The sequence below is a fragment of the Cynocephalus volans genome, chromosome 5, assembly GCF_027409185.1.
Source record: "Cynocephalus volans isolate mCynVol1 chromosome 5, mCynVol1.pri, whole genome shotgun sequence".
NCBI lineage: Eukaryota > Metazoa > Chordata > Mammalia > Dermoptera > Cynocephalidae > Cynocephalus > Cynocephalus volans.
In genome coordinates, this window is record NC_084464.1 from 160,327,311 (window position 1) to 160,353,073 (window position 25,763).

Below are 25,763 nucleotides of genomic sequence, written 5' to 3' on the forward strand. Positions count from 1 at the left end.
TTAACCTAAGTGCCGCCTTTGTACCAGCTAATTCATAGTTCACTCTGCAGGAGGGTGATGGGGCAGGGGAACTCTGTGCTCTTTGAGCAGGTGGTCAGATGATCACGTATGCTGTAAGAGGTTAATCCAGCAACAATATGGAAAGATGGAGGAGAGAAGAAAGACAGAAAGAAAAGAGGTCTGTCAGAGGACCTTCAAGTGCTCCAGTGCAGAGGTCCCAAGGGCCAGAACTAGAGCAGTGGCAGTGAGGTAGGACAGAGGAGTGGAGGGGAGGATGGAGACCCAACCGGAGGAGAGGAGGTGAGGACAGAGATCCATACAAGAGAACTGGAGGGAGGATGGAGACCCAGCCGGAGGAGAGGAGGTGAGGACAGAGATCCAGACAAGAGGACTGGAGGGAGGATGGAGACCCAGCCGGAGGAGAGGAGGTGAGGACAGAGATCCAGACAAGAGGACTGGAGGGAGGATGGAGACCCAAGCAGAGGAGAGGAGGTGAAGATAGAGATCCAGACAAGAGGACTGGAGGGAGGATGGAGACCCAACCAGAGGAGAGGAGGTGAGGACAGAGATCCAGACAAGAGGACTGGAGGGAGGATGGAGACCCAGCTGGAGGAGAGGAGGTGAGGACAGAGATCCATACAAGAGAACTGGAGGGAGGATGGAGACCCAACCAGAGGAGAGGAGGTGAAGATAGAGATGCAGACAAGAGGACTGGAGGGAGGATGGAGACCCAACCAGAGGAGAGGAGGTGAAGATAGAGATCCAGACAAGAGGACTGGAGGGAGGATGGAGACCCAACCAGAGGAGAGGAGGTGAGGACAGAGATCCAGACAAGAGGACTGGAGGGAGGATGGAGACCCAGCCGGAGGACAGGAGGTGAAGACAGAGATCCAGCCAAGAGGACTGGAGGGAGGATGGAGACCCAACCAGAGGAGAGGAGGTGAAGACAGAGATCCATACAAGAGGACTGGAGGGAGGATGGAGACCCAACCAGAGGAGAGGAGGTGAAGATAGAGATCCAGACAAGAGGACTGGAGGGAGGATGGAGACCCAACCAGAGGAGAGGAGGTGAAGACAGAGATCCAGCCAAGAGGACTGGAGGGAGGATGGAGACCCAACCAGAGGAGAGGAGGTGAGGATAGAGACCCAGACAAGAGGACTGGAGGGAGGATGGAGACCCAGCCGGAGGAGAGGAGGTGAGGACAGAGATCCATACAAGAGGACTGGAGGGAGGATGGAGACCCAACCAGAGGAGAGGAGGTGAAGATAGAGATGCAGACAAGAGGACTGGAGGGAGGATGGAGACCCAAGCAGAGGAGAGGAGGTGAAGATAGAGATCCATACAAGAGGACTGGAGGGAGGATGGAGACCCAAGCAGAGGAGAGGAGGTGAAGATAGAGATGCAGACAAGAGGACTGGAGGGAGGATGGAGACCCAAGCAGAGGAGAGGAGGTGAAGATAGAGATCCATACAAGAGGACTGGAGGGAGGATGGAGACCCAACCAGAGGAGAGGAGGTGAAGATAGAGATGCAGACAAGAGGACTGGAGGGAGGATGGAGACCCAACCAGAGGAGAGGAGGTGAAGATAGAGACCCAGACAAGAGGACTGGAGGGAGGATCGAGACCCAGCCGGAGGAGAGGAGGTGAGGACAGAGATCCATACAAGAGGACTGGAGGGAGGATGGAGACCCAACCAGAGGAGAGGAGGTGAAGATAGAGATGCAGACAAGAGGACTGGAGGGAGGATCGAGACCCAAGCAGAGGAGAGGAGGTGAAGATAGAGATCCATACAAGAGGACTGGAGGGAGGATGGAGACCCAAGCAGAGGAGAGGAGGTGAGGACAGAGATCCAGACAAGAGGACCGGAGGGAGGATGGAGACCCAACCAGAGGAGAGGAGGTGAAGATAGAGATCCAGACAAGAGGACTGGAGGGAGGATGGAGACCCAACCAGAGGAGAGGAGGTGAAGATAGAGATCCAGACAAGAGGACTGGAGGGAGGATGGAGACCCAACCAGAGGAGAGGAGGTGAGGATGGTGACAAACCAGAGGAGAGGAGGTCAGGATGGAGACACAACCAGAGGACTGGAGGGGAGGATAGAGACACAACCAGAGGAGAGGAGGTGAGGATGGAGACCCAAGCAGAGGACTGGAGGGAGGATGGAGACCCAAGCAGAGGACTGGAGGGAGGATGGAGACCCAACCAGAGGACTGGAGGGAGGATGGAGACCCAACCAGAGGACTGGAGGGAGGATGGAGACCCAACCAGAGGACTGGAGGGAGGATGGAGACCCAAGCAGAGGAGTGGAGGGTGGATAGAGATCCAGACAAGAGGACTGGGGGGAGGATGGAGACCCAACCAGAGGACTGGAGGGAGGATGGAGACCCAAGCAGAGGACTGGAGGGAGGATGGAGACCCAAACAGAGGGCTGGAGGGAGGACGGAGACCCAACCAGAGGACTGGAGGTGAGGATGGAGAAGACACAAATTGAAGAGACACTGCAAAGAGAGATACAAATGACTTTATAACATGCGAATTGTGAGAGGTGAGAAATAGGTTTTTACCATGAGTTACTGGGAACAGGGTTGTATCATTACTAAATGTGAGGAGCATAAGAAAAAGAGGAAGTTCATGCAGGAAAATTTATCTTTGGAACAAACTGGATTTGTGGTCCTGGCAAGATCGAGGCTGGTGGAAATGTGAGCTGGAGTTCAAGATCAGTGTCAGGATTGCTGGACAGTGATTTGACAAAGCATCATTCCTTTTGGTAGCCTGGTTCCTTTTGTCTCTCCATAAATGGGATGTGCTTTATGGCTGTAGTCAGTCTTTTTTGTTAGCAGGTAGAGCATCTTACAAATGAGAGCCTTTGACTTCTTCTTGGAGTAGTCTGAGGTATCACATTTTATCTTTGATCTTCTAAAACAGATGCTTTCTATAGCTCTTCTATTTAAATCACGGAACCTTAAGTCATGTTAGAATGTAAATAACAGGTTCCCAGGGTGTATAAGTCCGTTTTTGTGTTGCTATAACAGAATACCTAAAACTGGGTAATTTATATAGAAAAAGGTTTATTTGGCTTATGATTCTGGGACAGCTGCCTCTGGTGCAGGCCTCAGGCTGCTTCTACTCATGGCACAAAGTGGCAGGCAGCTGGTGGATAAAAGCAGGTCACATGATGAGAGGGAGCAAGAGAGAGAGGGGAGGATCCAGGGTCTTTTAAACAGCCAGCTCTCTCAGGAACTAATAGAGCGAGATCTCACTCAGGACTCCCACCCCCCAGGGAGAGCATTAATCCATTCATGATGGATCTGCCCCCATGATTCAAACAGATGCCAACACTGCCACACTGGAGATCACATTTCTGCATAAGTTTTGGGGGAACAACACGTCCGAACTCTATCACAGGGGAAGAAACTGGGGCCAAGAAAGTATCAGTGAGTTGGGCAAGTTCTCACAGACTGATTCCTTACCCTTTGTGTTCCCCATCAGAGCAAAGGAGCCTTGCAGACCCTGCGGAGTGGGATCCATGGGGCAATTTACTGTCCCTTTTCTGTCTCTGCAATACAGCTTGTTACTTTGCAGTCAGAACTGTTCTTTAAAGCTGTTTTGTATTCCTTTAGTCTCCTATGGCTTATTATTGTTGGTTCCTTCTAACAGAACACTTAAAATTTTTGCTTTCCTTCTCGACTTGGTTGAGTCTAAATATAGTCCCTTTGTGTGCACTGCTACCAAGAATATTCTGTGTTTGTAATCAGCCCATAGTTTCTCCACACATGCACTATGTCCAGCCCTCCTTCCCAACTAAATGTTTATTCCATGACAGCAGTTTTAGGAATAGTGTGGGTTGTTAACTGAAAGCAATTGTTGCATAAAAATTAATCTATTGTTTGTCTTCATGGGCTCCTTTCACTCCAGTGACAGTGAGTGATCTTTATCTTTCATGCTGCCTATCCATCCACCCTCTCTCAGACCACAGTCTCTTCTGAGGAGGGAAAGCGGTTGGTGAGGAGTCAGTGCCAGGTGGGAGAATAAACAGCTGTCAAACAAGATCCTATTCACAACATTAGGGCTGCACTGTGTCATTCAAAGCTGTGATAATAAAGGCCCAGGGGAGAGCTCAGGGGAAGAGGAGGGGAGACCTATACAGTTCATGTAGGCAGGAGAAGCCACCATGAGAGAAAGAAAAGACCACTCTGACCGTTTCAAGCCCCGGCCACTTCAAGGCTGGCCCTGGTAAGCACATGGAGCAGGAGCTGGCAAAAGCTGCAGCTGTGCCCTTTGTATGAAACTGCTTGGAGGCAGCAGGGGAGAAGCAGGCCTTGGTGGCCCCCAGGCCAGCAAGACCATTAACAGGGTTCCCATGGACCCACATAGGAGTGAGGGGCCACAGACAACTGAAAAAAGGAGCTGCTCAGAGGCCAGTGAGTCATTGCAAAGGACCAATGCATGGCCCATCCCATGGAAAGTGTTTGGAGCACGGGCAGTGGGGGAGACAGGCCCACCAGGGGAACACTGGGACACAGCAAGGACCCCTGATCTGCCCCCCAATCAGCACAGGACCACTCAGTGGAGACTGGTCAGGAATATAGAACTGCAGGGGGTACAGTTTGCTGAAAAGACTCAGGTCCAGACCAGTATTTCTATACAACCCAGGTGCACTGGACCTCACAAGACCTGGAGGTGCTTAAAAGGTCAACCATTAAAACCTGAGCCGCACAAAAAGACTTCCCCAGGGAATCAGCAGCAATGAAGCAATTTAGCTCAACTTCAGGGCTCAAGTGTTGGTCCCCACAGGAAATTCCCCCATTTTAGAAGTAAGCAAAGGACAACAAATTAGTTCCAGTGAAGAGTTTCAGTGGTGGGAATAGTGAATAATACAACACAGACTGAAAGGAAAAACAAAAACCCCACAAATCAGAGACAAAGTTCTGATATTAACCAGTAAAGTCTAACATCACCAAAGAATACCTATAAAATCTCGAAGGACCTGGAGCCCCCCAAGCTTCCAAGCCCAGGCAATGGGAGGTCAAGGGCCTCAGCCACACCCCCCAACGTCTGCATCCAGCCCAGTGATGACCACTGAGGCACTGTAGGAAGCAAGCCAGTCTCCCAAGCTGGGGTGGAGGGGATATAGCACCTCAGCCATGCCCCCTCATGTCCACATCCAGCCCAGCCATGACCACCAAGCCACTACTGGAAGTGCCCAGGGCTTCCCTGCCAGAATAACGGGGTGCCATGGGCCTCAACCATGTACCCCCTTCCTCCTCCCTTCCCTCCCTACCCCCCACAACTGCTCCACAACATCTTAGAATGTAAAAAACAATAATAATATTAATTAATTAATTAATTGATTGATTGATTAATAAAAAATAAAGGGCATGATTTAATTAAAAGTATCCATGAGACAACTTCACCTTAACATGATAGAATTAAGGCTTTATATTTTCTGCTTGTTCCTTTCCTACTGTACAGATGCTTTGAACCTCCGAAACCGACAGGTCATCTGCGTCACTCTCAAAGTCCTCCAGCATCTGGTGGTGTCAGCGGAGATGGTCGGTGAGGCTTTGGTGCCTTATTACCGCCAAATCCTCCCCATCCTGAACATCTTCAAGAACATGAACAGTGAGTTGTCCCAGGAGTTATACCTTCTAAGCCCTGTAAAAGAGAGTGGTTTGAATAGAGTTAATTAGCACCACATTTGGGATTTATTATTGCATATAAACCGTGATCCATTTGGAGGTCTAAATGGCATACTCCCAACCTTCTCCTGCCACTCCCTGGAAAAACAGTAAAATTAACAATTTCACGTATTACTCCTCACGCAGACAGCTTACATACTCAGTACAGGAGCACTGAAGCAGTTTTATACACTACCAACAATTTAACTGTAAACTTTTTAAATAGTCTTTTGAATATGTTAGTAGGTTTTGAGTCCGTTCGTTTTCTTGATAGTAATTCCACCTTCAGATTCTTCCCATTAAAATTTGTTAGTTTTCTTAATTGGTTTAGCATAAGTTTTTTAAAACACTATATTTAAAATCTGGGAGATTATTTGGAGAGTTTTAATATGTGTTCCCCTGTTTCTTAGCAAAAAGAAAAAAGAAAGAATTTTTCTTATTTTGTAGTTAATAATATTTAATAATTTATAGCTAATTAATAATTTATAGTTAGTTGGTGGTGAGTACTGATTAAAAATATATATGCTGATCCATTTAAACTTTGGAAGTCATAGATGAGTTCAGATGAATCTGTTTAACCCTAACAAAGATAGTAGCAGGTTTTCGGTGATCTCTTGGCAGGCAGTGGATATACATCTGTTCATGGACAGAGTAATTTTCTTGAAACGATGTGAATCTAATTTTCTTTTCTGTTGCTAACTTTAAAGTCCATACTTCTCACATGCATGATATAAGTCAACATTTGAAGTTAATTCCTGACATCCATGTAAATAAGTTAGTAATTTAGTGGAACACTGCATGAAAATTTTGCAACATGATCTGCTCCTCGTACATACAAGAAAAAAAGTCAAACAAGAATCTAAATGTATGGCAGCTCTTATCACAAACAGATCCTTTGTTTGCAAGAATCATTATTTTTTATATTATCACCAAATTACTGTTAAGTCTGCTTCAGGCCTAGACTATTCAGGAAATCATGAAATTCTCAGAAAGTCTTTAGCTGTCTTTCAATAGTAGGACCTACTTATATGTTTAATATTATACACAGTTCGTAAAAAAGGCTTCAAACTGGGATTATGGGAGCTTAAGAATGCTTGTGATGGAAAGAGTTGAAATCCATTACAAATTATCGAAAGAGCTGTGGTTAATGTGGACATTTAGACAATATGGTTACTCTTTGAGGAAAGTAAACCTGGGTTTTATTAACTGAGTCTCTTATTGTCCAATAATAATATTATCCAGTGTTCTAGTAACAGCATTCCTAGTTTATTAAAAAATACTTATTTAAATATTCTTCATTCATATTTTATATTTATATACATAGTTTATATTTTACCATGTAGCAGTATAAAATATCCATGAGTTATAGAATGATTCCACATGTGCACGTTGTTCAGTTAAGGAACATAAAAGAAACTGTAAGTTCATCCATTATATTTAGATACTAGTTTCCTTTAGGAAGAGAGAGAGATGATAGAATGGAAGAATCAGGGAACATCCACCCTCAAAATTCTTAGTTAACATTTTTTGAAAGTGTGTGATTCACAATTATTTCCTCGACAATCCTCACAGAAAACTACGACACAGGTATTATTACTATTTCTGTTTTATTTTGTCAAAGTCGCCTCTTTGTAGCTTTTCTCCTGTGTAAACACTCGTTGCTGTATTGATCATCGTGGGAGATGAGCATTAACACATCCCCCTCCCTTGCTTGAGTGCCTGGAGCTGGAAGTTCCTGCAACACTGTGTCAATGTTTTTGTTGTCCCACAGTAAAATCTGGAACTTAGAGCTAAGCATCCTTTTGTATCCTTGTATGAAAGAAGAAAATCAGTGATGTTCAAAAGACAATTAGAGTATATAGCTGCCACCAAGACAGATAAATCTCATTTGGAGATCTAGACTATTAAACAAAACAATTGGTCTCAACTGCCTTCTCATTATCGTTTTTCTTTAACTCTTTAACTCACACATGTTCACATACTTAACAAAGGAAGTGGATGGCATTAGGAATATATCCCTAATAAAATCTTATCAGCGTGGGGAATTTAGTTTATACTGTAGTTCTTAATTGGTCCCAAACACAGCTAATTCTTTTGGAGTATTTCTAGAGGCATGCATCAGGAATTCTACATTCAAACTTTCTCTGCTTAATATTTTTCTGACACTTAAGAGAAAAAATGTTGGCTTCAGCTTTACTTTCTGCTTCTCTTAGAAACCTGTCACTACAATGCCACTATGCAGGTTGCTGTTTTCAGAGGGTCCTATTACAAAATTGAACATTCTAGCTATAAAAACTTAAATCTATTCTTCTAAATGGCGACGTTACCCTAGATCCAATTCTGCCAGAAACCTATCATAGGATTTCCAATTACAGGAATATTTTCACTACAAAAAAAAAAGATGATTTAGCTTTAATGGCATTTTAATAAATCCTGCTTTTATAGATATTTTATTTATATTATTTAAGCAGATGTCTCTAGAAACAGATATAACTATAAATAAAAATTATATTAGAAATTTACAGTATGTAGTATTAGAAAAAGACTCATCCTAAATTTCAGTGTATTTGAGAACAACTTCACACAGTTTTCCTCTTTTCCCTACTTGTCTTTTATGTAAATCAATGTCTTGTTAAGCTCAGATCCTAATATATTTCTTTCTATTTCCATCACAAAGTCCTTTTTAGAATGAGACCAGATACAAATGACAGAAAGAATGAGAGAAAATATTTTTTTCTCTGTCCTCCTGTCGGTGTCCCCTTGAAGAACAAGCTTTAGCCTGATCTTTTTACAATGTCTGTCCACTTTGAGTGTCAGACGAACCTTCTCTGAAGTGCGCAGTCGGAGCTGGGTGGCCTGGCACCTGGACACACATGTTGCAGTCGCCATGACGGAGCCCCAGGCTTCTGGGTCTCTCAGGGCCAGTCGGAATTACAGGAGGCTGGGAGGAGCAGGTGGTCCTCGGAGCACCAGCTTATGCCCCATCTACACTGTTAAGGCACTAAAACTTGCAACCAGCCCCACAAGATCATTCTCATCCCGGGAAAGAGAGTGTCTTTGTATTTTTACTTATGAATTATGTTTTCACAGAGTTTAGTTAGGCTATGGTTAAAACAACAACAGATAAATCTAAGATGTGAATTGTAATGTGGCATAAGGAGTAACTTTTGGAGCCAGAAGAGATGTGACCTTAGGCAAATCACTTAACTTTTCTGATCTTAAATTTCTTCAACTACACAAAATATGTATAATAGTAACTTTTTATTAGTGTTGCCATGATAATTAAACATAAAGGGTCCATAGCCCCTTCATACGGAGCCTGTCCTTGACTGCATGTTAAATAAGATAGCTGTTATTATTACACAACATTATATACATAGATGATATTATATTCATATATTATATAAATTGTTCCATGGCAACATAACTAGGTGATTGCAAGTATTGTGTGTGGCCCGTGACACTCTCCCCACTGGGTAACTTGTCACCTTGGCTCTCCTGTGAGCCTGTGAGGGAGGCACAGCCTCCTGGTCTCACCAGCTGTGTCAGTCCTCGGCCTCAAGTGATTCATCTTGGTTGTCAAATGCCAGGTGAGCGGCAAAATAACTTAAAGACTCTGGGACTCATTCATGATAAATTGTTTTCAAATCCATCCTTTCCTGGCGTAAACTTTGAGCTCGAATATGTGACTGCTGTTTGAGGAACATCATATTTAAAAAGGAGAAGCCAGAGTGGTACAGACAAGGGAAGCCTGTATCAGGGTCCTCTTTGGAAAATCCAAACTGACATCTAAGCTTTTAAGCTTATTTCCCTGAATTCTAAACAGTTAATTGTTGATGTCTAAAACATGCTGTCTTTACAGTGACTGCTTTAGGGTGAAAGAGAAAGGAGAGTTTCTGTACAACATTCCTAGAATGCATTTGTCATTCAGACAATAGCAATTTCTTCTTTCCTATGTTCTTTTACAAATGTTATTAAAGGTTACAGAAATTAAGAGAATAGGAATGTTCAATTTATAGATATCAGAGATGAAACTACAAAATTAATGATGCAGGGTATTACATTTGAGAGCGTGAGCCAATAAACGGCATTAAAACATTTATAGCTGAAATACGGGGCTCTGCCAGCAGATTAGGGCCATTCACCAGCGCTGTTTTCTGGAGGCAACCCTTACTTTGGGTTTTTTGTTTCTATCTGCACCAATAGTCCTGTAACAGCCCTTTTCTTGGAAGATTTCAGACTCCAGATATCAGAGACTCTGATAACACAAATTTATGTCATGGAATACACAAAGGTAAATGTAATATTAAAATATGTTCCCATGTTTGTAGAAATCAAATAGTCTTCTATTTATTTAAAATAAATCTAGGATATAATATAACACTATAACTAATAAAAGCCCATTAAAAGAGACAAATTTTTTACGTCAAATTCAGACACATTAAACCAAGTAGGTTATGAGAATGCAATAAATTTGCAAAATTTTAGGATGTTTGTACCAGGTCTTTGACCCTGAAATTTAAGTGGTTTATAAAAAGTAGAAACAATTCATTTATGCTGATAGTCTTTAAAAACAACTTCTAGTGAGAATCTAAGTATTCGCAGTCAATCTGATCCAAACCCTCATAGATATTTCTGTGAGTTTTATGGGACCTATCTCATGATCCTTTGAGATGATTGTGAACCTTTGAGGTTGATTGTTTACCAAAAAGAATCTTCAGTTCTTCTGTCTCAAAATTGTCTTGTATAAGGATTCTTTCTATTCACAGAGATTTAAGTTTTATTTTGAAATTAAGGTTTATTTTGCATGGATTTCTGAACAATTTTGAGTTCATGGTTTACATTTTAAATATTTGCTTCAAAGTTTCCTTGAAGTCATTAGGTTTATCACATTTGAAAGCATTAGACTGTCCTTGGTTCCTTGAGGAAATTAGAACTACTACCCCCAACTTTCTAAAAGTTAAATTTGAAATTATCGTGTATATATCTGGTCTCTCTGAGTACTTCTTCCATGAAGACTTAACCAGTTGTCTAATGAGAGTCCTAGGATCATAACAAAGCTGAAGGATAGGCCCTGTGGTCTGAGCATCTCTCCAATTTACTAAACTGTAAGACCATTAGCTCCACAAAGGCAGAAGGTTTGTTTTGAGCTTTCTTTTTCCCATGGAGAGCATGACACACATAGTAGAATTAGATGCTCGATGTGCGTTTGTGCAGAGTTACTTCACCAGCCTGCGTGACCGACATTTGGTGATTCTGTCTTGTCCTGAATAGCTTCACCACTTCATGAGGCAGCCCTTACCTCCAAAGAGAAAGGCACTTCTATACTGAAGTGAAATTTATGCCTGATGTTTCTATCTGGTTTAGCTCTCTGCTCTGAGCTACAAAACAATGTCTAATCCCTTTTCCAAATATCAAACCCTCAAGAAATTATAGAAAACGTTCCTTCCCCCTAAGTCTTTACTTCTCCAAGTTCAATGTCCCTACTTCTTCCAAGCATTCTCTGTAAGCAGAGCTTCCAGAACCTGCAAAATCTCCGGGCACAGGGATGGAGGCACCGTGAATCTGCAGAAACTGGTAATTGTGCGACGACCTAAGAGAGCAGCCCCAGGAGAGCAGACGGTCCTGGGCAGGCCAAGGCTCCCATTCTCTCATTCGATGCCCCTCACATGTGGTCCGCCCGTGAAGGCCTCCTTAACCATGATGAAAGCTACAAATGCTTAGTGGATAAAATAGACTTCCTCTTCACTCATACTGCTTCATCTGAGTTTATTTTCAACCCAAAATTAGTTATAAAAAACATGTTTGGGGAGTGGGGGCAGTCATATACTGTCAATGACCTCTCTACGTACTCTTCTCTGTAGACCTCCCCAATTGCATCTGTCCAGAGGGAAAAATTATTCTCAAAGTTGGCTATCTGCCGCTAGAAATACATGACCTGGTAGGGTGGTGACCAAAGAAATTAGAATCCAATTCTGAAGACTGGGTAGTTTCCTAAGGCTGCCATAATGAATAACCGTATACTGGGTGGCTTAAACAACAGAGATCTACCATCTTACAGTCTGGAGCCTAGAAGCCTCAGATCAAGATATAGACAGGGCTGTGCCCTCTCTGGAGGGTCTAGAGAAGAACCCTTGCTTGTCTCTTCTAATGTCTTCATGCCAGCAGTCCTTGGTGTTCCTTGGCTTGCAGATGCATGACTCCATCTCTGCCTCCTTGTCACAGGCGTTTTTCCCTCTGTGTCTGTGTCTCTTCACCTCTTCTTATAAGAACACCAGTCCTAGTAAAGATTGGACTAAGGGCCCATCTATTCCAGTATGACCTCATTTTAACTAATTACATTGGCAATGACCCTATTTTCAAATAAGATCACATTCTGCAGTTCTGGAAAGGACATGAATTAGAAGGGGGGAAGGGGACTCTACTTAATCTGGTACAGACTCAATACTTCTTTCCTATGGTGTGTGGGGATAAAATCCCATCTTTGATGAATAAAGTTAGAAGTTTTGCATTCCTTTGACTCCCTTGCATTGCTGTAACTACTGACAATGGTCTTGCTGCAAGGCCTAATGAGAAGTCCCTCTTTCAACAACAACAAAAATTCCATACCTTTTCCTCTCAGCAGGAAGTTTTGTTGAGTTAAGAAAGTAGAATCTAGATAAGTTTTGGGTAGAGGAGGTGGCAATGAATTGATTTTTTCTTTAATAATGTTGCAAACTAACCAGAGAGGTAAGCAAACACTTTGCAGAGCTCTGGGTGCTGCCCTCGGGGTCCCATAGATGCCCCAGGGTGTCACTGCCACCAGCCTTGCAGAGGACCTCAGGGACTGGTCAGGGTGGAGGACCACATCACCTGCGTCCATCCTGCCCACACTGGCTGTGCAGGAGTCTCAGACCACTCTACACCCAAGTGGGATTTTGACCAATAAAAACAGGGGTTCACCTCGTGGACAAGGCAGGGAAAGATGTTTTGGACAGACAGGATGGTACATGGGAAAACCAGAGATGGACCGAGCGGGCAGCAGCTGAGCACAGCACTGAAGAGCAAGGCTCTGGAATCAGATTTTCTGGGTTTGAATGCTGACTTACCATCTGTGTCACCTTTGATGGGTTACATAACTTCTCTGTACCTCAGTCTCCCTGAATTTAAAAAGCAAGTTATTGGGAAGATTAAAGAAGCTCATTGATCTGTATATATCTGTAAGGAGGTCATCTTGCAGGAGCATCAACTTGGAGGAAATGAGGGGAATGAATTACAGAATGTGAGCTGAATTGCTTTGCACGTTAGCCTGTGTTAGCTAAGTGTTATCCGTGTCTGGTACCTGCCTCACAGGGCTGCGGAGGAAACAGAACATATGAGGTTTTGTGTGGTCCTTCTAAGGAAATTAAGAGAAATCTATTAGAATTAATATGATAATTTATAAGGTGATTAGATGTAAAATAAGTGTTCAAGAATTTCTGACTGTATGCCGACAGTCAGAAGTACAGTGCAAAATTTATTTTCTAGATACGAATGCTTCCTACTTGCACAAGTATCCCAGCGTGGACAGACTTTATGCTCAGCTGTCTGTTCCCCCAGAGACCATTTCAGCCCTTTCCTGCTACCCCTCACGTCCTTTCAGAGGAGGGCTGAAGCAGTCATCTAATCATCCGGCCACATCTGGAGCTTTACCAAGAATTGCCTGCCCTAATGGGCTGTCAAAATTCCAGACTCTCCAAGATAGACTGTGCTTTCAGTTTTTCAATGGCCCTTAGGTTTGCAGTGTCTCTGTATAAATCTTTCCAAACGGTGGTGTCCGTGTTTCTCCTGGGCCTCCCAGTTTCACCTGCAATGGCTACGTCTTCATGGTTGTACCCCTGCACCCACTCAAATGACTTTCCCTGACGCTCAGGAGAACACCCAAGTGCAAACGAATTCCTGACCCAGACCCAGCTCGATTGCCTCCAGACCACTGGCAGTTGTGGTGTGTCTGCAGCAGCTTGCGTAGGAAAAGTCCACTCATGGCTTCCGAAACTGCTGTGAAAGGGCACCTGTCTCGTGGAGACAGAGGCTGGAGATGGGCCCGGGACTGGCGTCTGTGCCCACTGCCTGTCTGTCGCAAGAGGCCTTGTGATCTTACACCTGCTTCTGGCCTAAGAGCCCATTCTACCGCCCAGTCTAGGGACTCTTGGGAGATACCAAACCTCACGTCCCTTGATGGTCTCCCCTGAGTCCCCTCACATGAGCAGAATGACCATGCTCTCATCTAGGAGCTCCCTGTCTGTCTTGCTGTGGTGAGGTCCTGTTCCTTGTGCCTCTGTCCTCAGTGGCAGGAGACAGTTGGGATGACTGGCTGTTTGTTCAGCCTGTTTGCAAAGCCTTGTTTGAAATGTGTGCTTGTCACCCCCTCCCCCCTCCCCCCTCAGGTAGCCCAACAAGGATCTACACAGACAGTCCCTGGCCAGTAACATCCCTACTGTTAGCCGGAAAGTGGCACATTCGTGAATTGATCATTTCCACCAGTTTAGCTGAGGCCTTTAAGATATGCCTAGAGAAATCTGTATAATATGCTTTAATGTATTTAAAAGCTCATGATGGGCCCCAAATGAGCAGGCATGCAGATATTCACCCAAGAGAAAGCAGCATTCTTTTCTATTTATGCAACAAAGTTTTACTTAATCTGGGGTAAAAAGCAAATAGGGATTTCTAAAAGCTTTAAAGAGGCTTCTATATTCAGTCAATTCATAATTTGTACTTTTTAACATCACCTAAAATATCACCTATTCTGGATTTGCTGGTAGTTAAGGGTTCAATCTCATTTTCCTTTATATGCAAATCTTTCAAGAGCCCAAGAAGTGACTTTTCAAAGCTGTCTTTGTGGACATTGCAGAGAGAATAAGAATGTCACCAAGTGTAATTATTATACTGAAGAGTTGCAATTCATGACATAATTAAAAGTCAAGTTTAAAGGGGGTAGGATAAAAACAAAGTAAGCTTTATTCAGTGGGGGAGCCTTTCCCTGCCACCGTCTATCTAACAGGGGTGAGAAGTGGCCCTGAGCACACTGACAGGTCCCCAGGCAGGGGACCCTCACACACACGAGTCTGGAGGTTGATGGCAAGGCCAGGCTTGGTTTACCCTCGGAGCTTCTCCTGGCCCCGGCTGGGGCCTACTCTGGGCGGAGCTTGCACTGGGGTGAGGTGTGGCAGGTGGGGTAGGGTTGTGGGGGGCTGCACCTCTAATTCTCTGCCCGTATGTTGACATTTCCTTCCCCGCTTGACTCCCCGGCTCTGTCCCTCGGCATCCTCAGGGTAAGGAGGTGGCGGGGAGGAGGGGGTCCTTACTGCATGGTCCCCCTGAGGCCCTGGCAGGTGTTCAGGGCCCACGGGGCCTGGAGCTGGCCAAGGCTCCCCAGGAGTCCCGGGTCCCTCTCTGCAGGGCCTGTTGTGGCTGCCTTCCCTAGCCTAGATGTCCTCGGGCACCCCTTTCCTTGGCCTCAGGGTCCCCTGTGAAGAATATGCCCCCCGCTTCACCCCCACGCACTGGGAGCTCCAGGCGTGCAGGCCCCGTTCCGTCTCATGTGAGCCTGACCCAGCCCTTCGTGGTGCCACCCACAGGCTCCAGATGCTCCAGCAGCGGGGGACGGGGACAGAGCCCATGACAGGGCCCCCTGGACACGACCCCGCCCCCCTGGGCTCCTGAGCCCGCATTCACCGGAGTCAGGGGAGCCCAGCTGGGAGTCCCGGCCACACTTCCCTTGGTTGACTCTAGCCCAACACAAACCTGCAGGAGGAATGTTCCACTCAGTATGAAGTCAGCTTTCCATTCGTAATGTCTTCCTGAAAAGTTTGCACTTTCCACTGGCGGAATGAAATGTGAGTAATACAAACAGCATAAGTTTAACCATCAGTGAAGAAGGATTGAGAAACACGATGGACGTATTGTCTAGAAAAACTGCAAATCTCCTTGGTATCTCCTTGCTTGCCTGCTTTTTGTATTATATTCTCATGTACATCTTGAATTAATGTTCCAAGTAATAAAGACAAAAGTAATGATGGCCATGTTATCATGACTGAGTTCTTCTGCTCGGAGCCCTCCAAGATCAGTTTACTTTCTTTACTCTTAAATACAGAACCTTCATAGGAGCTTTTTGTGATCCTATTTCTATTCATTTAAGGTGGCCATACAGTGAAAAAAAAAAAAAAAATCACTCTCCATTCAGTGACTTTTAACTCAGATTTTTCATACATGTTCATACATGTTCCAACTCTCCCTCTGCTCCCCCAAATAAACCCTGCATTTTATCTTAGAATTCATTTCTCGAACCTTGAAGTTATCTTTATCATAAACTAATTAATAATACAATATTAAAATTTTAAAAACAGGAGTGCAATTGGACCATAATAGCTTTATCGCCTGGTAATTCTCCCACTATTTTAAGCTTTATTTTGACCTATAGGCAAGTTGGATATTTACTTATATACATAAAAGTTTTTGAGGAGTTTGTAGTTCTTCTAACAGTAATCGTTGAATATTATATGTGTTTGTGTATGCTGTGTGTGTGTGTGTGTGTGTGTGTGTTTATTTATTATAAATACGGTAAATAACTACCTGACTAAATGACTTGTAGTTCTGTCTAGAAGCAGTTTAATATATGCTGTCCTTTCAAAATTTCTTATAACTTCTGAATAGAGAACAATGATATTCAGAGAGAATCGGTGTAATAGTTTATATTTTTGTGATGGCCAACTAAAATTTCTAGATGAATTTCTGTTGGGACTTTAGGCCACAGTGGCATGAGGAGAAAGGGGGATGTCAGGCATGTAAAACCTGTTCACATATTCACCTTTGCTTGTGCACTTGCAAGTCAGCTGCTGGCCGGGGGAACTCAGGCCTTGTCACCTCACCTTAAGGCTGGTCTCACTACAGCCCAAAGGCGAATGCACCAGGCTAACTCCAGAAGCATTAGAGGGCAATATGATTTGTACCAAAGCTTTTGGGGGAATGCCACAAAGAGGACCACATAGTACATCGTCCATTGATCCATTTTTTAAAAAAATTGTGATGGGTGCTTACTAAGTGCCGACATGTAGAAGTTTAGCAAAGCTTCCTAAAAATCCTTAAAAGAGTGAAACCTGCTGGCACATAGTCATTTTCCACTGACTCAATCCATCGAAGGCTTCCCCACAGCCTTACCTGGTGCACCTGAGCCGATGCACACACCCACGGGAGCCCAAGGCATGAGAAGGTTTCCACCACCATCAGGAGAAAAGCAGCTCTGGAAAAGGATGGGCACCTTGCCTAGCACGATCACCTCTCTGCAAACGTTATGTCCCTTGTACCGTACACCCTCAACTTCTACTCCAGTCTTCAACAGCTTGGCCTTGAGGTCAGGGCACAAATTTGGAACAGTAAAATCCATATTTGATGGTAGACATGCTGAGACTGTTGAATGGGAAGAAGACTGTGGCTTAGACTTAAAGCATTTTCTTAGCAAATCAAGTAGTGAAGAAATGCAATGAAGTTTCACATTTAGCACCATCACCGCTGTTTTCTCATGGAAGAACAGGGCATCAGCTTCCTCAGTCTTAGCTACAGGCCGTCCTTCCTGTGACTGCCTCCAAGTGTTGTTAATCGTGGTCTGTTAGAATTCTCATGAGCAATTTTTTCCAAATCTTTGCTAGGAACTACATTGTATATAACATTTGCTAAATCTTTGCTAAGAACTACATTATGGTAGGCATGTTGTGTTTAAAAACCCAACCAAAGAGTTTTTGAGACCATTAATCCCGAAGCTACCAACCAATCAGATCTGTGAGTTCACCCAACTGAATATGGTATAGGTCAGGGAGGACAATACATGGCCTGGTGCATTCCCCACCCACAGGGCCACCTGATAAGTTCTAATCTAACGATCCTAGGAGATCAAACAGCAATGAGCTAGATGCTAGGGTTTTTTCAATATTTGTGAGCTGTTAATGGAATGTAAATTCCATGAAGGCAGGGCCTTTTTTTTTTTTTTTTTTTTTTTCACTGCTTTATCACCAGCTCAGGAGCTGATCCTGGAAGTTCTTGAGATCAATAAATATTTGCTGCATGGGTGGATAGAAGGATAGAGTATCGGTTTACTATTGCCACAAATCGAGCTGCTTAGGACAACACCCATTTATCACCTCACGGCTCTGCATATCAGAAGTCCAGCAGGCTCGGCTGGGCAATATGATTAGAATCTAATGAGGTTAGAAGCAGGTGGCAGCCACCCTGAGTTCTTTCCAGAGATCCTGAGGAAGAATCCGCTTCCAGTCTTATCCCAGTTGTTGGCAGCCCTCGGTTCCAGCCGTTGTGGGACTGAGGTCCCCGTTTCCTGGCTGCTTGTCAGCAGGGAGTAGGTCCCTCCTGCTAACGGCTGCCCACACTCGCTGGCTCGTGCCCCTCCTTCTTCAAAGCCTGTAGTGGCTGGTCAGGTCCTGTCCACGCTTCTAATCCACCCTCCTCTCCTGCCAATTCTCACCTGCCTTACTCTTCTGCTGTTAAGGGCTCATATGATTACATTGGGCCCACCCGGATAATCTGGGCTAATCTCCCTATTTTACGGTCAGCAGGTTAGTAACCTTGATTCCATCTACAAAGTCCTTTCCCAGAAATACCTCGATTAGTATTTGATTGAATAACAAAGAGACATGACTCTTGGGGGACATCATTACAATTGTGTTTTCTGGGTGATGTCATCCAAAAGTTGATGTGTGGATGGCCGTGACTGGGAGCAGCTTGAAATATGGGTTCGAGAGAATAAACAAAATTCGTCTTTAAAATTTAGCAAAGGTACCTAGGGATGCGTGAAACCCTGAGTGGACATGACAAGACACAGAGTTTAAAGGTTCTCATTGTTATTTCAAAGCTGAACCACATCAGCTAATGATTCAATGATTTCTGCATTAAGTGCAGAATAAAATCAGGAAGTCTAGCATGTCTTTCCAAAGGTGGGCACTGTGATAGCACAAGGCATCCCTAGCAGAATTCAGTCATCGTCTCTTAGCCAGTGGTGCTCTCTGTTCCCCCATATGGCTCCCCACAGGAGAGCCACAGGCAGTACATGTCACGTCCTGAGTAATTTCATCAACATTACTTAAAATCCCACAGGACAGGAAGAGAAAGGACAGGAGAGTATTACTTTTGGAATTGTCATCTTTACTTTCCAGGTGAAGAAGCTGAGAATTGGATCAAGTGACTTGCTTGAGGTCAAATGACAGAAATGAGCTGAGGCTGACACCCCCAAAATAAACAGGTCCCACTTCCAAACCTGAGCGACACGCACTCTGGCGATGTGTGTTGGCTTGCCAGAAATAGCATTCCTGAGGCAATTCTGATCAACAGATTTCTTTTATTTAATATACTGAAGTAAATGGAAGTTGCATCGATCCACTTTAACAACTATTACATGCTGGCAGATCAAAGCAGCTGTTACTGATCCTCTCCACGAATTCTTATGCAATATGAAGCAAAATGTTTTCATATCATCAATTTCTATTGTGGAGTAGTGATTAATAATAGTGTGAGAAAAACTCTGGAACCAGAAAACTAGAGGCAAGTTCACCTAATGGAAAACATCAAACAGAGTATTAACCAGCCCTCTAACCCAGCTCCACTCTTTTTGCTAGAAGCCATGTAACTACACGGAGTGCATTCCAATTTTTTAAAAAAATCCCAGCCAAATTCCTTCTCATAGCTATTAGTAAAATCGGTATACAGAGCATAATTAGCTTATGAACTAGGTCTTCCTACGAGACAGTTATTCCCTATTGTACATTTCAAATAATATATTTGAAAACTTACCCTATTTCCTTAAATCTAAAGTGTAATGAAGTGTTAAGATACTTTATATTTCATGTAGCACTTAGACTATCAACATCTTGATTCAGAAATGTATAAATGTAAAAAATGCGACAAGGATCTATACTGAGTCTAATCTAACTTGTAAGCAAGACCTCAAGTATCCCAAAAGTGGAAAATAAACTAACTCGAATGGAGTGAAAACCAAGCACCACCCACACTGTCTTTGTTATCTTCCCAGACATCACCTAACCTAATCATCACAGCTGCCGTATAAAATGAGTGTGAAAACCAGTCTACAGGCAAGGAAATGCAACATGGAGCATTTGAGTGCTTTGCCCAAGAGCACCCAGGGGCAGTCAAGATTCATACCTAAATTAGTTTGATTCAAAATGTATTCATTTTGTTTTCTAAGAGGGTTAGAATCACTTCTTTTCCCACTTATGGTTTCTTGGTCAGTGTAGCTACCCATTTTGGGGGCATGAGCCAAGATGTTAAAGGAAGAAGAGACCAGGCCCAAGACTATACTTCAGAATACTTGGTACATTATAAAACAGACATCCGTCAAAAAGGTAGAGCTAAATTAGGAAACTAGGATCTGTGTGATCACATGCATTTTTAAAAACAAAGAAGTTATTTGGGGTATATGAATGGATACAAACATAGGTATGCCCCAATTTCTATACAATGGTCTCTACAAAACACTAACAGTAATAAATCAACATTGGGTGACCAGCTGTGAACTGTAGTCCACTAAACTTAACTAATTTTTTTTTTCTTAATTCCAAAAGAGCTACTCTCCCCAATAATGAATTCAAAATTATGCTCCTAAAGAAATAGTAGAATTTTAGTTTTTCTTAACAAAAGTAGAACAAAATAAATGAGAGTATTATAATGAAATTAGGAAAGCAGAACCAAATAGAAATTTTAAGAACATTTTAACTATGTTTATCATAATAGACAAAGTAAGACAATTCAGTATTCACATGACAGATTAGGTGAGCTGTAGTTGCTTAACTGGAGATGCAACTGACACTTAATAATTTTTTAACTCTCATAATTTAACAAAATTTCATTGTTTAATGCATTTGGATTGTTTTTTATTGGCTAGCAATGTTTAATGTTTATTTCAGAATTACTGGATGTAGAAAGTTAAAATAATAACTCCCATGTAATTGATTTGAACAAATTCTAATCAGACATGGAGCAAGATTAAACCTTGCTCTTTTAAGCAATTTAATTTGCACAATGTTTTTGTTTTAAACACAATTTATTATGGAAAGACCATTTGCTTTAGACCATTGTGGAATGTTTCACAATCTTTCTATGGTAACTAATCACATAGTTCCCCCAACAATTCTAAATACAATAGGTAGATAAATTAAAAATTGTCTTGCTATTTATTCATTTATTTTGTCAAATCAATATTTTGAATTAAGCACAGTTGTGGATTAAACAGAGAATAATGTTCTCCTAATCTTGATAATAAGTCATAGAACAAGAGTTCTTATATTATCTATGAAGTAGCTTAAAATACGGCATTTATCTACATTTGTAGGTATGTTATGAAGAAGCACTTCTATGAACCTATTTCTGAAAACCAGACTACTTTTCTTTAGAATTTTCCACCTACTTTTACTACAAACCTATTGCACTATTAGATTCCTCTTAATTTTCCATATTATAAAAAGAAAGCATAATTCATTACAAATAAAACATTTCCAGAGTAATGATCACTTTGCACATAAATGATTGTAGTATTGATATAGCTAAATTTCTCTAAATAAATAATTTCTATACCCAATGCATAACGCAGGAAGCATGCCTGTTAAATGATAGTTTTGGAATGCAAGAATTTCCATTATAAAAACCTGTGAGATACAATCTAACACATTTAAAGAATTAACACCCTTAGAATATAATTGGAAGATAAATCCTAATTACTGTTTAACTTCTTGATTGAAAATCTTTGGCATGTATAATATAAAATTGACTCTGAAATTATACAATTAATATTATTAGCACTTAAGCTTTTCCCTTTGAAGCTGCAAAATGGCTTAATTTGTTTGGCTCAAAAAAATACTCAACCAGAAAAAAAGTGCTTAAAGTTTTGAAAGTTTAAAAAATGGCCATTAATATGCTTAACTAATCTATAATCAGCCATGTTAAAATGAGCTGGTTCCACAGCAGGTCATTGAAAAGAATTGTATATTCTGTAGAAAGTAAGATGTTTGAGCTGTTTAGGATAGGAAGGTAAACTTATTTTAGAAATCTGTTATCAAGGCCATAAATTAATGTGTAATGTTATGACATGATTGTGTGATCTTTAGTCAAATCAATTATGGAAATCTCCTTATTTAAATGCTGATATGTTCTTAGCACTGATTACTTCTTACCTAAACTATGTTTTTCAATAATATAAATTTCAGGGAATTGTTCTGCCAGTTATAGTTCTAGAGTTTTCTCTCTCCAAGTTACAATTAACTCACATCTTTCAGTGTGCAAATCTTGTAAACTAATTTTTAAGAATTTTAATGGGGTTATTGGCTTATTAATTTGTCCAAAGTTTTTGTGGTTATTTAACTGTCTGACATGTATTTAGTGCTTTCTATATGCCAGATACTGGCTCACTGTCTTTTTGTGAATCATCTCATTTAATCCTCACAAACCCAGGAGAAAGAAAGTATCCTTCATGTAATCCAACAGAAGAGAAAACAAATGCAGAGAGATTAAGTGATTTGCACACTGTCAATGAGTTATTAAAAGGGCACTGATAGCATTATTTACATGAAAAGAGATATAAAAAGTGACAACTTGCATAGTTTTCTCCATTTCATGAATGTTCGTGTTTTAACTGCACTTACTTAGGTATTTCATTACAGTGTATTAGACAAGTCTTTCAGATATATGATTTCATCTTCCAGTGTTCAAAACAGCCATGTTCAACTAACACTCCTAAAGTTGCAGATTATTCCAAAGTTGTTTTTCATTCTTTTTACTAAATGAAAAGAAGTAGCATTCAATACTAATTGTTTACTATGATCTATTTTTTTGAAATATCATGAGTAGCATTGATATTGGGCAAAACCTACACCCAAATTCAGCATTTATGCAATACTGAAATTTTTTACATGGTTATAGTTTATAAAAGAGTTTTATTAAGTGTATAATATATGCAATAATAGAGCGTTGTTTTTCATATGTTATATATTTAGTAAAGCTCTTTTATAGCTAGTTAATAGAGCATGCACAGACTTTTGCTGAGTTAATAAATCCAACCCCAAAACCACTTGCACATCATGCTATAGACAGCTTTACTATAGCTACCCTGAAGCATGTAGTTCTTCATGCGCAGTAGTTTGTCCTTTGTGTAAAAAGACAATTTTGCTGACAGTGTTAGTTTCTGCATGGAAGTCCTCATCGTCAGCAGGACTTCACTTGAGATGATTCGAGACAATTGCAAGAAATGCACTTTAGAAAAAGGAGTTTATAAGATTTGCACACTGAAAGATGTGAGTTAATTGTAACTCGGAGAGAGAAAAAACTCTCGTTTCATTTCTTTAAGTTTGGGGAAGATCAGTTGCTAGTAACCATCAATAAGAAAGTCACTCCGTCTACATTTTGGCATGGTAGATCTTCAGCTGGAATATTCAGTAATCCTGAGAGAATGAGAAACAGAACCACAGAGAGAGAGAGAGAAATGGATAAGGGAAAAAGAAGGGCAGTGATACGATTAGGAGCACAGAAGGAATGTTGGCAGGTAGAGGGTAAAACCTAAAACCATAAGGGCTCTCTCTTTTTTTTTTTTTGAAACCTGAGAGAAATATGAGAAATGGAAAAATATTGAAGATGTACAGAAGGAATATCAAGTAGAGCCATCAGTTTTAGCCGTAGACACTTATAAGGCAGGGATGCAGTGAAAGTAAAGGCCACGAAATGTAAATGAATGAAAAAGCTTCGTGTGTAGTGGAGACAGCGAACAACAGGCTCCCTGCGTGTCTCAGACTCAGGAGGGCTCATGTCACCCGTGGTGAGCCCAGTGCCACACCGTCCGGTGGGCGTCCACCCTGCCTGAATCTCCGAGTCAGGTGGGGCTCACTGCCTCGCGTTGCAATTGACACTGTTTTTAGACAGCTTACCCAATAAAATTCTTTTCTTTTTTTTAAGTTTTATTTTATTTTTAATTGACAAATAAATAACCGTAGACTCATATTTATGGTGTACAATGTCATGTTTTGATGCATGTATATATTGTGGAATGATCAAACCAGGCTCATATCCATCATCTCAAAATAGTTATCATTTTTTTGCGGAGAAAACATTTAAAATCCTCTCTTCTAGCTATTTTGAAATCTACAATGTGTTATTCTTAACTATAGTCACCATACTGTGCAATAGAACATCGGAACTTACTCCTCCTGGAACTGAATCTTTGTGCCTGTTGACCAAGGTCTTTCCTTTGCCCGTTCGCTGTGCCTCTGCTAATCTCCATTCTTCTTTCTATTTCTATGAGTTTGACTTTTTTAGATTGCACATATAAGCAAGATCATACGGCATTTGTCTCTTTGCTCCTGCCTTATTCCACTAAATATAATGTCTTCTAGGTTGATCCATACTGTCGTAAATGACAGAATTTCCTGATTTCTGTAAGGCTGAATGGTAATTCCGTTGTGTATGTACACCAGAATTTTTAATTCATTCATCCGTTGATGGACTTAGGTTGTTTCCATATCTTGGCTATTGTAAATAATGCTGTAATTAACTTGGAAGTGCAGACGTCTCTTCAACATACTGATTTCAATTCCTTTGGGTATGTACCCAGTAGTGGGATTGCTAGATCATATAGTGATTCTATTTTTAATTTTTTGAGGGACCTCCAGACTGTTTTCTATGTTTGTACTAATTTACTTTACCACCAACAGTGTGTAAGGATTCCTTTTTCTACACATCCTCAGCAACACTTATCTTTTATCCTTTTAATAATAGCCATTCTGACAGGTGTGAGGTGATATCTTATTATGGTTTTAATTTGCATTTCTCTTGTAATTAGAGATGTTGAGCTTTTTTTTTTTAAATATATATGTGTTGGCCATTTGTATACCTTCTTTTGAGAATTGTCTATTCAAGTCTTGCCTATTTTTAAACAGGGTTGTTTTCATTTTATTGACTAGTTTGTGTTCCTTGTATATTTTAAATATTAACCTCTTATATGACATATGATTTGCAAATATTTTCTCCCAACCTGTGGGTTGAACAATGATTTCTTGGCTATGACACCAAAAGCACAGGCAATGAAAGCAAAAACAGACAAATAGGATTGCATCAAACTAAAAAGCTTCTGCACAGAGAAGAAAACAATTAATAGAGTGATAAAAGTATTTTCTATATTTAACCCAAACCTGCTTTCCTATGACTTTTCCACTCTGGCCTTCATTTGGCTGTCTGGGTTTTGTGTAGTTCTCACTCCGGTGTCAACCTTGTATCCAGGTCTCTCTCTACTTTGTGGGCTTCTGCAGGTTTCTTGGTGTATATTCTTCCTGTGCACCCTCTTTTTTGATTTACTGGTTTTGAATGAGGTCTGCCTTTTGTTTGTTGGATTCCAAATATACTAAGACTCAGTCTGAATTTTATATCCTTATGTTGACATTTCAAGACAGTGTTCATTTTCTGTGCTTTGTTTCTCATGCTTTCTATAAACTTTTCCAAAATTCTAGCACATTGTTTGAAATTCGGTTGTTTCTTCTTGTACAAGTTTGCATTTTAAATTATGCTGAATCCTAGATATATAGAAATCCTGCTTTCCTTAAAATGCGTAAAAATTAATAATTGTTGATAATCCTCTGTTATCTAAACTGTAGGTCTGGTATAAATGATACTGTTTAAGGCCAAAGCCACCCATACAAATTTTGTAAATGTAGGTCCCTTATATTCACAGGATGAAATTCTAGTCACTATTTTGGCCTGAAACTAAAACATCACCTTGGCAGAACACTGTGTCAACACTTCAGTGGCATGCTGACATCTTGATTGTTTTCAACTCTTTCTCCTATTACTTTATTGGACAGCATATAGCCCAGCTAGCTGAATTCAGTGACATTTCATACTGTCAAAAAAAAAAAAAAAATCTGTGATGTTTTATAAGATTTCTCCACCAGACAACTTTTTTAAATGATCCAATGGAGTAATTGAGTAATGTTTCAATCTTTTCTTTCCCTTACACTCTGAAATTCAATGACTTACCAATCTTATTACTTTTTTGTTTGCAACTTTATTTC

At 41.4% G+C, this 25,763-nt stretch overlaps 1 protein-coding gene across 1 annotated transcript in view; it reads left to right on the plus strand.

The window, feature by feature from the left end:
- The window catches only part of PACRG (parkin coregulated), a 501,166-nt gene that overhangs the window by 287,910 nt on the left and 187,493 nt on the right, over positions 1-25,763 (plus strand). Inside the window, exon 4 of the mRNA XM_063096160.1 lies at positions 5,474-5,623. Within this exon, the coding sequence (XP_062952230.1) occupies positions 5,474-5,623 (150 nt within the window). The remainder of the gene's footprint in view (positions 1-5,473; positions 5,624-25,763) is intronic.